The sequence below is a fragment of the Patagioenas fasciata genome, chromosome 2, assembly GCF_037038585.1.
Source record: "Patagioenas fasciata isolate bPatFas1 chromosome 2, bPatFas1.hap1, whole genome shotgun sequence".
Classification (NCBI taxonomy): domain Eukaryota; kingdom Metazoa; phylum Chordata; class Aves; order Columbiformes; family Columbidae; genus Patagioenas; species Patagioenas fasciata.
Genome location: NC_092521.1, coordinates 79,814,924 through 79,828,267, shown reverse-complemented (window position 1 = coordinate 79,828,267; position 13,344 = coordinate 79,814,924). Strand labels below are relative to the sequence as shown.

General features: G+C 42.8%; 1 protein-coding gene across 4 annotated transcripts in view; it reads right to left on the bottom strand.

The window, feature by feature from the left end:
• Positions 1 to 3,247: 3,247 nt before the first annotated feature.
• The window catches only part of FBXL7 (F-box and leucine rich repeat protein 7), a 181,009-nt gene continuing 170,912 nt past the window's right edge, over positions 3,248 to 13,344 (bottom strand). For all 4 annotated transcript variants that reach the window (XM_065832322.2, XM_071804485.1, XM_065832324.2 and 1 more), the window contains 2 exons: positions 11,195 to 11,806; positions 3,248 to 6,374 (listed from right to left, as the gene is read on the bottom strand). In XM_065832322.2, coding sequence (XP_065688394.1) covers positions 5,638 to 6,374; positions 11,195 to 11,806 — 1,349 coding nt within the window. In that variant the 3' untranslated portion in view covers positions 3,248 to 5,637. The remainder of the gene's footprint in view (positions 6,375 to 11,194; positions 11,807 to 13,344) is intronic.

Sequence of the window (13,344 nt, the reverse complement as noted above, 5' to 3'; positions counted from 1 at the left end):
TGAAACTGTTAAAAATATTCATTCTTTTTGACAAAAATCCCTCTTTGCATTCTCTCTCATCTTTTTAAGATGACTTTTTCCATCTCTGTCATTTATGTGAGCTTGAGGCTACAGCATACGATGTTTCTTTAAAAAACAAAGGATACTAATCTATTCTAACCCAAAGAACACAGTATCTTTAGTGCTAAAAGGAACAGTTGAGATTTCTGTTCTGCATTAAAACTATCAGGGTCATTTATAAAAGCTCTTTAAAAAAAAAAAATTAAAAAGATCCCCCCCTTCTGGTCCCTCTGGTTCTCTCTCTGGTGCCTGTTTAGTAACTTTTATATTTATAATGGCTTAATTTGACATATCTATGGCCAAGTGGATTGTTGCACTCATAATATTTTTCTAAATTTGTATTAGCAGAGCCTACTTGGAAAAGATTTCCATTAACTAGTTTAAATCTCTGACGCGCCTCTGTGATCATCCAGAGGACAAAGGAAAAATGACCTGACGTTTCTGCCCAGTTATCACAGAAGATAAAAATAGAGGGAAAACCTGCTCTGAAGCGTGTAACTGTACAGCAGGTGTGCATGAAAACAAACATCCCTCAGCTATTTTACAGAGAAAACGAATTTAGTCTGCTTAACAGCATGCAGTAATACAGTTCAGTTAAACACGCTTTTGTTAAGCCAAGTTCTAATTCTGATGTCTACTGCCTGGCAGAAACTTGAACCTGTTATTTTTATGCCCTTTAACAGCCATCAAAAGGCCACGAATTTGGCTCCACACTGACACCTGCACCTTAGCAAAACAGAACAGCTGGAGTTGGTGAAATACAATGCAAAAGGAAGAACAGATTTTACAAACCTGCCTGGCCTTGCTCTTCTCGACAGACGACCTTGTGCAAAGGTGTACAGGCATGGACCAGACACCAAGACTGACAATGCCTATGGCCTCAGCATGTGCTTGCTGGTAAAAGCAAAGGGTCAGACTGTAAAGATTCTCTGGCTTCACAAAATATAAGAAACGGTAGATATTGGATGCATTAAATGCAAAATTGTTATTTAATTTATGGAAGGCTGTTTCAAATTGGAGATATCCTCACAGAAAGTTTATCAGCCTTTCTCAGAGCCTTCCCTGGGGTGAGTGTACTGTATTTACATGATGTTCAGATCATTGTCTTCACGTTCCTGCTCCTGCCCCGAACTTCACTCTTTAGTACTTACACTTTCTCTGGTCTGACTCTCCCTGATTCAACAAATCATACAAAGTCACATCTTTTAACCCCAATCCCAGTTTCTTTGCTGAAAATCATTCAATTTTTTCTCATGTCAGTCCCAGTCCCCCTGGCCCAGGAAATTTCTTTCATCCTTCTTGTCCCAGTTCTCAAAACCCCATCTTTCAACCCTGCCCTGACTTTCCAGGCAGCTCCCATATAATTCAGGTCATTTCCTCCTTCTCGCTGCCAGAGCGATAAACGCCTCTTAGCTTCGCCAAATCTCAACCTTGCCAGACAACAAGCTCCAAAAGATCTGAGCATGCCCCTTTCTCCCTGGTCATTGAGTTGGAGATGTTCAAAGACACACAACTTAGCTAAATTTGGATTAATTGTAACTGGGAGGTCAGTAAGACCTATCCTTGTCCCAAAGCTGACCGCCTGGCAAGGCTCACACTTTCACTCTGAAGGCCTTAGAGGAGATGAAGAGCAATGAACCATTTTCAAAGGAAAGGTCACCAGGAGTTTAACATGAACAAAATGACATTCCTTCCTAGCTTTATTTACAGAACCAGATGAACCATTTCAACTAACATTTTCAGAGCCCAGTGAGGGAAGTTTCAGCAAAAATAGCTAGACTGACAGAAGTTCTAAAAGCTGAGGGCAGGTTACTTTCCTGGGGAACGCAGGGAGAAGAGAAGACATGCACCAATCCTCGTCAGAGAACTTTTCCCCTTTAATCTAACACTGGCAGCTGCAGGGCAGCCAGTCTGCAGTCCAAATGGTCACTATATTATTTGGACCTGCTTCAAGCCTAGTGCTAAAATTAGGTCTTTTACTAGCTTTCTAGTTTTCCAGTTCAAAGAGTAGAAGTTTTCAGAAACCACGTAAGCCACAACTGAAGGTTACAGTCTGGACCACAGTTCTGAGTCCAAAACACCCAACAGAAGCTGTTTTTGTAGGAAGGCAGATGAGCATAGCTGAAAAAGGTAAAAGTGTTGCACTTCACATCCATCTCATGCTGCTAAGGGGGGAAATAGAGTTCCAATTTTTACAAAAGCCAAGGGAATGAGAATGATGAATACCTAGAGACAGAGTTTTGGTCATAATCACAATGCACAGCAGTTCAGATGTGCCTTTTCTAAGAGACCTCTCTCTACAGGACACAAGTTATTCCGAAGACATAAACAACATGCCAGCCTGAATGATGTGATTCATCCCTGCCTGCTTTGATGGCACCACCACATGCTATTGCAGAGCAGAAGCCTCAGTGTCTGAGCCCAGATTTTATGGTTCAAGAATCAACAATGTTTTTGCTCATGAAATTTATAACCTTTGCCAGCCTCAAACTGGAATGAAGACACATCACTCACATGTTGCAACCCTTCCAGCAAACTCAGCTCCACGTGCACGATTTTGGTTTCTTTTCTGGTTGTCCAATTTTGCAAGCAGACATAGGAAAATGGTTAAAAGTCAGAACAGGCAAACTGTATCAATAAGTTAAATTCAAATTTTCTTGAAATAAGTATTAGTCTCAGAAGTCAACTCAGATCATGTAAGACTGTATACTTAAAAATGTTTGGCTTAGAAAAATTACTTTTATTCATTTTCCACTAATGCCCCCCAGAGGGGATTTTTCAGAGCATTTAGAAGGAAATGCTGCACTAGTAAGTGTTCTACCATTTCAGTCATTCCATTTTACTTTTCACATCAAATGTTAATTTGCCTGTAAGCCAATTTAGAGGCCCTCCTGAAGTTTTTATACATGTACTTTTTATATACTGTTTTTGCTTTTACTTGCACTTCAGTTACTGATTCTGTTTCAGGGTCAAGAAGAACCACATGAGGAAACCCAAATTTTAAAGAGACAGATAGACAAGGTCACAATCTGTAACAATTTTTTTTTCCTTTCTTAATATAGTCATCCACCTACCTGACATGGTGATGTGCTCATTCACCTACCTCCCTTTTGAGAAAAGTTTTACAAGTATTTAATATTTTCTTTTTCACCAGAAGTTAATCAGTGCAAACAATGACGGACGCTCATCAGTTACCAATATATTGCTTTATTTCTTGGTAGCAAATTAAGGCTTTATAGTGAGATTTGTACAGTGCAGGCCAATTTAAACATTAGAAACCTTAAAACCATGTAGCACTATTCACTCAATTTAGCATAGCCAGAAAAGTAGCTTTTTCTTTTTCTTCTTTTTCTTTTCTTTTTTTCTTTTTTGTTTTTTTTTTTAATAAACAGTTAAATGTTACTAATGAGGCCTTATATTTCATGAGTGCAAATGGCTCAAAATCCCATCATCCTCAGGAACGGGCTTAACATTTAACTGTCCTTGGGGCCATTTTGAGATAAAGGATAAACACAGAGTATATAGCTGGTTCAGATAAAATATACTGTACTACTTGCTGGAAAAGAATCTCTAATTTTAAAAATACAGAAAGGAAAACCAAAGTGATATTAGCTGGTCGAAGGATGTTATCACCCCTTATTAGTCACTGACCAGTAGTAGTAGCAATGACAAATTCATTTTCCATGGCCGCCTTTGCTTTAGTACAATCTGATTTATAATTCAGAGCTGATGACATCCTGTATGGTAAGAAACTCAAAATTGGAGGAACATACATAAGTTACAGGACTTTTTGCAGCAGCAGGACAAGTTCCCTCTGCAGGGACATGTCCAAACCATTGCTTTTTTGTAATTTGAGAGAGCATCGCTACAACTGTTTCCTCAGCAGTTATGTATTTTTCTTGAGCATCTGGATTTTCACTTCATATCAATGATTTTATTAGTGTTGTCTGGAGATGATGGAACTACTGCTTATGAAAACCAGACATGGTGCTTCCCTTCTTATGTTCTCTACCGAGACATTTATAGTATTTGAGCTGAACATATGAATTCACCTGTCAGTCAGGCGCAGGGGGCCTGACTGAAAATATCATCACCCTTAATGTGTCTGGCTTTTAGATCGGAGTATTACGTGTGAAAATGTTGAGAAACGGCTGCCAGAAAACTGCGAAGAGAGTAACCATGAAATGACCACACGCTCTGGGGAAGGAGGCAGTGAGAAGGGGGAACCACCAAACCACTCCTGCATGAGCAAGAGTGACCATGAGAGTACAAGGGGCTCCCAGTGACACAGGGCAACGCTGGTGCTTTAATTCCTGGTTGAACAGCGGCTGTTTCTCCAACCTGAGGGAACACACGCAGACGAGGTTTCGCAAAATCTAAACCTAGTGTGGATAATGCTCTAAGCCCCTCTATCCCCAAGGGTGTTATCTAACATCAGGCTTTGAAGTCTCAAGATCAGCCATTTATCCTTTGAACTGGAAGGCCACAGAAAAGGGTTGGCTTCCTATGTGTATTAAGGCACACAGCAAATTTACCTCAATGCACATGCCTGGTTTGCTCAGGGAGTGTCAACAGCAGTGGTGCCACGGCTGCTAAAGAGACACAGAGGAGGAACAAGGACAGACTTTCCAGTGACAGCAATGACAGCAATGCGGCACAGCAATTGGGACTGCTCTGTGCAAGCCGCCCCGCAAAGCCCCAGAGTCCCTGGTGTACTACAGTGCTGTTTCAGCTTGTTGCAGAATTACAGCAGCTTCTCAGGCTGATTTGCTGAATTTTCCTTTTGCCAGGCCACCAATATCTCATCTGTTTTCCTTCACTCGGGTGAATATGTCACTGCTTATCAGTGCCAGAAGTCCCTATATGCTACCAGAGGGTGGTACCACACATGCAGGAGAGGGTGGATTCAGAAATGAAGGCAAGTAGTAATGATGCCCGAGTGGCCTGGAGCTGGGCTTTCTGGAAGAATCCATGCCTGGCCACAGTCTCCAGGTTCGCCCAGCAGAGTGCTCGGCAATGGCCAGCAAGTCTTATTCTGCCTTAATCAAGTATGTTTAAGAACATTACCCAGTATTTCCTGAGGGATTACAATGGATGGCTACCTAAGAGAAACTACTTGGAGACATGGGGATACTCTATCAGCCATACTGGGCTAAATTGGGGAACACAGACACATATTGCATAGTCAGCTTCATGAGCACAGCTGGAATTCGAATGTATTTGACACAGCTTGGTAGCGTTTCCAAAGGAGAGATTATGTGCTATTTCCTTTGGAGGTAGTTACTGTAACCTGGGAGAAGATCATGGCTGTTTTGGAAAGGGCACCCCAGTGGGGACGCTGGGCACTCATTGCTTTTGCATTAAGGCAATCTCTCCACAGAGACCCACCGCACCTTAAAAAGTGATCATACAAAAAGCAAACAAAATAGTCCTCTAGAAACCCCCCTCACTCACAACATACAAGAAAAGCTGACTCCCGTGAGCTATAGAAAAGACAGCATTACTGAATATGGGAGTGTGTGTTTATACATCAGTGTTTTTAATACTGCATTGGAATGACAGGGGTGGGGTGCCCTTTCAGAAGAAGGCAGGGTTGGTGTGCTCTATAATACAGCGCTTGCAGTGTCGTTTAACAAACCGCAGAGCATCCACAGAGACATCACAGTCCTGCACGTTCAACATCTGCAGATCAAAACAGTTGGCGGCTACAATCTGCAGGCCCTGCCCAGTGATGCTCTCACACGATTTCAGGCTCAGGCGCTTCAGGTTGAAGCAGTTGAGGGCTAGAAACTCCAGGCCGGTGTCTGAGACCAGAGGGCACTTGCCAATATCTAGCGATTTGAGTTTTGTGCAATTTTTGGCGAGGTACTCCACACCATGGTCCGTGATGCCCTCGCAGCCCCGCGCGTTGAGGTAGCGCAGCTTGCTGCAGTATTTGGCTATATAACGGATGCCCACGTCTGTGATCCGGCCGCAGTGAGCGATGCTAAGGTAGCGGAGGCGCGACTCCAGCTTGGCAATCTCCCGCATGCCGAAGTCACTGACAAAACGACAGTCGCTCACGCTCAGTTCCTTAATGGACGTGCAGTAAATCATCAGGTAGCGGAGACCCTCGTCGGTGATGCGGACACAGCGGCGCAAGTACAGGTGGGTCAGTTGAGTGCAGTGAGCGGCAATGGTGTGCAGTCCTTCGTCCTCCAGAACGAAGCAGTCTGTCATGTCCAAGTAGCGAATGGAGATTTGTTTCCCGTGTAAGGGAGACAGCTTGATGGAGGCTTCACGAGTCAAACTGATGCACGTCACTTTGGAGCAGCCTAGGTGGAAAAACACAGCGAGGTTAAGCAAGCAGTGAAAACAAATCACACAGCAAGACCAGAAAGATGGGCATGAGATTGCATGCTGGATGTGATGAAGATATCTCCATGTTGCAACAGCAGAATCATCCTGGCTGACTTGTCTGGATTTGCTCTGATGTGTCCCCGCAGCAGAGGAAATAATAAACTCCACTGGAGTCAGTGAGCTTTCTTTGAGATTTTGAGTACCAGCAAAGCAACAGACCAATTCTGTCCATATCCCAAATGTAAACTGATGGTCCTCAGTTTGTCTAGGGACAGTTTATGATCTGTTACTGCAATATAAGCCCAGTGACAATTTGAGAAAATGGTACTACATGACAACCAATGCAGTTTTTTGAGCAGAGGCAGTCTCATTGCTGACTGGTGGAGTTTGTAAACCAACATCAGAGGCTCTTTCACCATCCAACCACATTATAAAAGAGACAAACCCCATCCACCCTCCGAAAAGCATTTGGAAAACAGATGTGAATTCAGCCCCAAGCCTTCAGTGTGGGAAGAATGGAAAACTATGGCAGGACTACGTGCTTGCAGAAGGGTGGAGATTTGGGTAACCTAAGAAGAATGGGGAGAGTCAGCAGAAGTCAACAGACTGGTAAGAGCATGAGAAGACATGGACAGCTGCAGAAAAGGACTGCTTCAAGTGAGAAAGTCTGGCCATGAATGGAGGTAACTAGAGTAGAAGAGAAACACCAGACCTTGCATGTAAAGATAAAGACCTAGATTAAAGGGAAAAACATGCTCACAGATTTCCCCCATTTGTAACCACACTCTGTGCACAGTAGGGAATTAAAGCTTTTTTGGAAAGTGCTGTTTCTGCTGCCCTGCAAACTGACAGTCTCGGGCTCCTGAAGGGAAATTCTTCTCTGCGCCAAGTTCAGCTGGGCACATTGCATTAGCATAGCTGGAAACAGCTGCAAGGAAGAATGGAAGGTCTACCTGCTACTGACCAAGGCTCCACAGCGTTGGCCATAAATGCTTACTCAGACAAATTATTCAGCTTATGCCTAAAGAGGTACCCTGAGGTAGGGATAAAAGGAGCTTTTCTGTATTGTTGAAACACTGGGCAATGGGGATGAAGTGAACCACGAAAAGCTAGAAACACTAGGATGATGACCTTAGAGCTTTGTGTATCAGAAATGCTGCACAAATCCCGTAGTCTGGAAGTAAAAAGCATGACAATATATGGAGGCCAACTCAAAAACTTCAATAACTCAAACTAATACCACTTTATACAACAGATTCTCATTCAGACACTTAGTGGAAGTTATGAATATGCTTCTGTTCTTGAAAAAAAAAAAGGGAAAACAACCTTTTGAGATAATCCAGATAACACAGATACTCTAAGAAGTATGGGATATGAACTTGAAACAGTTTGCCACCTACTATTAAGGTTTCTACATTCATCATTTGAATTTGCAGCTGGATTTTTAATTTAGGCTTCACATTTATTTGAACTGGTGCAAATTTTACCTTAGGCCTTGTACAATGCAATATAGGCAAATCATCCACAGGTCATGCAGAAGCTCTGGGGCCTTGCAGCAAAGCACTTTGTTCAATGAACAACATCTTAAAACTGAATGCTGCTATTTCCTCTTCAGGCCATGTTGCAGATCTGTCCATGTTATGGTGCAATCTTTGCAAACATGTATGCCTTCAAGTAAGTGTTACATACATGCTCAATAATGCAAAATGATTTCTAAAGGGGAGCAGTACAATACTAATGGTGAAAAATTTCACCTCTAAGATGTTCTTTGGAGTAGGTGCTACAAAATGCAGGAGTCCCCAGCCTTGAGTTGGGTTCCCACAAAAGAAGCTGGCACCTAGGCAGAGTTCTGCTGGACCTGACATAGCTGTCACTATTGCATTTGCCTGAGGAGGTTGCTGGATTAAGGAGTCAGTCTGGGTATTTTACATGCTGACCAGAACTCAATTTTAAAATCCGGCTAAGTGAGAAAGAAAGGTCCACAAGGCCGAGGAGAACATTCTGTCTGTTGAGGATCCAATAAGGGGGAACACTTTAATGATCATAATTAGAAAGTGAAGAGGTCAGAAGTCTCACAGCAGGGTTGGAGTCACATACATCAGTGTGTGATCACTGTTTTGACAAGCTCAGCATCGCCTTGTCTAGTTACTTTGGCTACACTGTGAAATATTTCATGGGAAGGATATTCAAACCAGTTTCACTAGAAAGAGAGTCCGTGTTGATACAGAGCTGCCTGATTTTTAGGCAAAATGACAGGTTCCTGGGTCTGCAACAATTTTTCTGTCCTCAATAATAAAAAAGGTAAAAACAAATCTCTTGTAACAGTATTTTCCATCAAGTAAGTATAACTGATTTTTAAAAGTGAGGAGAAACTTCCAAACACATTGAAAAAAAAATGTTGGCTAGCATGTTAGATAATAACTTGCAGTCAAGCTCCACCAGTTTCTAGAGATAGACCTGCCCACAAAGTGGATGCAGAGAGTGACAGAACTTACATTGTGGAAAACTCTGAAAGTTAATACAAACATCTGGATTTGATGTTAAAGATTTTGGTGCGTTATTGCTGCCAAGTAACCGTGCAAGGGGGACAGAGATTCAACTAGATGTACAACTGTGAACTGGGTTTTAATTAACTAGCCAGAAGTATAGCATTATCCCCCAACACATATACCCTACTTCTCTTGCTCAGTATGAAACCAGCCCAATGAATCACTTCAGTCCTGAGAATTCCGTGAGCGTGTAGGTGCAAGCCTGTCCTCCTAACTACAGACAGAAGGAGGGGAAAATGGAATCCTGCTTCCAAAACATCCTCCAGAATTACCCACATCAAAATGAAAAAAGTGGACTCAAAACAAGACCCTGGAGATCAGTTTTCCTCAATACATATGCAGGCGCATGCAGCAAAAACCATGTCTGAACCCAAACACTTCTGAGCATGTTAAAATCCAGGATTTTTCCTTCTGCTGCTCCAAAAAGAAAGGACAACTCATAAAAATGTGAGATTAAAATTACTTTCTTGCCTCATTGATCAGACAAAATTCAAGGAAGTATTTTACTTGCCCTCTACACACTTAGGACCAAACTGATGAGCTCTTAGAGACAGACACCATCTTCAAGGTCTGAAAGTTACAGGCCTGGGAAAATCACAATTGAAGACAGACCCCAAAATAACCTGTTTCAAGACCTGATATCATCTTTATTTTCCTTGCTTTGGAAAAATCCACCTTTGGTCGATAGTATCTCTATCAGTAGGAGCTGTGGACCAAAGTATTTTCAGCCACCTATATGGAAAGGCCTCAGGTGCACTCAGGGTGTGCCAAGGCAGTTCACTCTCAGCTCAGCAATTCCACTTGTCCTGTTCATCCAGGCCCAGGATACTTGAGCCATTCAACTCTCCATAGCACACTAGAAAATGTAGTAAGAAAAGCATAAGTATGCCAGGCATATAGCCAGCCTGCAAAGCATTACGAAGCTCTAGGTCCAAATCACGCAGACACATTTTCTCCCAGTGTTGGAGATGCTTCAATCTGAACATGTGGTGAGCAATCCAGAACTGATGTCAGTATGTACTGAAAATAAGTAATTCATATGTGAGGTCACTACAAATAGACTCCGTATGACAGGACTCCTATGGAGCCCCACAGAGACTCCTTATCACCTGGCAGTTTCAGAAAGCAATCACAAAAAGTGAATAATTCTGATTTGTTGCTATTTATTTTGATGCTTTCCTTGACATAGGAATATTAGGTGAAACAGGTGGATAAATCAGTTAAAAAAAATAAAAGGAAGAAAAAATAAAGCAAATCAGTGCACACCATTTTGGTAGTCTTGGAAAAATCACTTTCTCTGGGTACCAGTGACTCAATAGCACTGCTTCCTATCCCCACTTTGGCCTGCCTGTTGCCATTAGTACTTCTGCAATGGTAAATCTGGTCCAGCTGATTGATAACAACATAAGACTGATAACAAATGAGATCACAAAATAAGTGCTGAACATTGAATTTGCTTCAGTGCTCTGCTTGTCTGCATCCTTTCCATTAAGTGCCAATCTATTTGCAAAGAGGAAATTTTGTGTGGCTGACCTTGGGAAAAAATATGTCTAAGGAAAATTGTCTAAAATATTTCTGCTGACCTAAACAGGTACGGCGATACATTGGAAGTGGGTGAAAGGAAAAACAGAAAACCAATAAGCAATTGTAGGTACTGTTTTGTTTCTGTTTTTTTTTTTTTTTAAAAAAAAAAAAGTCCAAGTTAGGAAACTCTGGTTAAAATAGCAATGAAAACAAGGGGACCTTGAAGTTTAGCAAGGATTGACAATTGATATTTATATCCAGACAAAAGCCTAGCACTGATTCTGAGCTCCTTTTCAAGCCACTTGACAGATCTTTACATTCTATCTATATAATTGGCATACAAATTCTACATCTCTGAAAACGACAAAACAAATTTTGCTGAAGTAACTAGTCCTTAGAGTATGATGTGGCACTGACTGTAATGTGGTCTCTTGTAAGGCTGCTTTGTGCAAAAATCTATGAAAAGTACTCCTGCTATTTGAACACGTCATCTCTGTAAGCTTGTCTCCATGGGAGGGGGCCTGGTCTCTCAAGGGGTACTGCTGGCATTTGTGGTGCTGATATTCTAGCGGTGTCTGTCTCACCAGCACTGTTAGGACACTGGCATTCCTGTTTTGAAAGACAATACAGAAATGCAACGCTTTGCAGGTGTAGGGCCAGGAAGTTGACCAGCATGAGGCTTTTAGAATCAGAGGCACCCCTATTGAAATATTTCCTGTTACCTGACACATCCAGGTGTTCCAGGTTTGGGCACAGTGACACGACATCAAAGACCGCCTCATTGGAGATGTTGTAACAGCCAGACACCTCCAACCTCCTCAGTTCTGGACAGCACTGGGCAATGGTGTAGAGTCCTCTATCTGTGAGCCGCCTGCAGCCACTAACTATTACCGTCTCCAACATGAGACAGACGTTGGGTGTATCCTGACAAAGCCTCCGGGTCAGCACTTTAAGAGCCCTGTCTACGTTGATTGTCTCGCCGGTCAGGCGAATAGTCCTCCAAAGTCGGGGGTCCCAGGCAAGGTTATACCAGCGGCGGCACACCCGGGCACAGCGGCACAGCTGGTTGGTGGGAAGGAAGGAGAATATCTGGATCATGGAGTGGTCGGGCAGCCGGTCGATGTTGGCCTGTTCCTTCTGGTGCTTGGATGCCAGTCGAATGAGAGGATGAGTGAGACGGGTTGGAGGAGGTGAGTGGACCATGGCAACAGTTTCCCCAGTGACTGAGGATGAAGATGTCGACGACCCTCTGCCATTTTGGAAACCAGGGGAATTCGGTGGAAATATTAATGCTGGACTGGGTGTGCTGAGTGTCCGCATGCTCAGGTCGGAGTCTGGAAGACAAAACATATGATTTCAGTAAGTGGTGAGCAGATACAGAGCTTTCTGCACAGCACAGTACTGCACTAGCCTGTTAGTTAGTGAAGTGTGATAGGCTTTGGGGTTTGTTGCGGGTTAAGAAGACATTTTTACCAGAAAGAGTGAGGAAACACGTATTTCAACATCTGTCTTGGAGTATACTCCAAAAAACCACTGCTCAGCTTAGTGTTGGGTGCATGACAGAGATGCACCTCTAGCTGCACTGTCAAAGCCATGCTAGAAAGGTGGGGCTGCGGGTCTGTGCCCTGTGACGAAGAAGAGAAGACAGGGGAAGTCCAGGGATTTTAATTCTTTTCAACTAAACACTGCCAGAAGTGAGCACATTTGAGTCACTGGTTTTTATGACAGGCAGCAACTGCCCATAATCTTGGCACTACCTGGGCAGCTATGGGCTGTTAGGGAAGGGACACTGTGGTCCTTCATCTCTTGGCTCCCACAGCCATTCAGTTTGAGGTCAAAGAAAAGCTCACAGGGCAAACACTACTTCCTTCACCAGTTCTGGGCAGATGGGAAAAGCACAACCCCATACACTTACTTTCATTGTGCCCTTAAAGAAACTAATTTTTTATTTGTCCAAACTGGGACTCAGCAGTTCAACTAAGAGCCCGGTGAAGAGGGTTGGCTGTGCCTCTTCGTGTGCACACAGAAAGCATTCCTTTCCAACAGACCGAAGTGAACTTCAGTTGGATTTGAAAAAAAAAAGCCCAGAAAAGTAAATGGTGAAGAAACAGCGGACCCAGAAACTTCTTACAGAGTTGTTGCACAAAATTTACGTGCTTTTTTTGCTAGGGCTAATTGTCACACTGGAAGCAGTCAACTCAAAAAAACCCCACCCACAAAACGATTTGCTACCTTCGTTATTTCACTTTACTGGCAAAAAGCAAGCACAAAAATAAAGGGCCCCTGCTACTAAGAAAGAATGTCTTTGCTGTAAGATTATTTCAACTGTTTCCCCTCCATGCTGACATTGCTGCCTATGAGTCATTTTCACTACTGCTCCCAGCTCTCCAAGCAAAGCAAGTAAAAGACTGGAAGAAAACTAGGATGTAATTTTGATAGTAAAGCAAATGCCATGGGCAACATATTCAGAGATCCTAAGATGTTTCAACAGTACACCACACAAAATGCAACCAGTGTATGAGAGATGAATGCTTCTGCTGAGCACACTCATTCCAACTCCGACCTTTCGGTACTTATCTCATCTAGAGACCAATAGAGGAACCACAATTTAGTGCTCAGTAGAACAACAAATATAATTAATGGAGTAAGAACAATGCTTTTAGAGTACCAAACTTTCCTCCACGCCACATCTTCTGCTATCATTTCAGTGTTCAGACATTTCAGGGAAGTGTGCAAAGCCACCTCCTTAAGTAACACTTATTTTACAGCTCTGTGACTGTGAGAGCAAAGCTATTGGGCTAAGCAGGGTAGAGCCAGAAACGCATTCAACAAACCTGCCCAAATCTGCATTTATGCAGAGTTTTAAAATGAA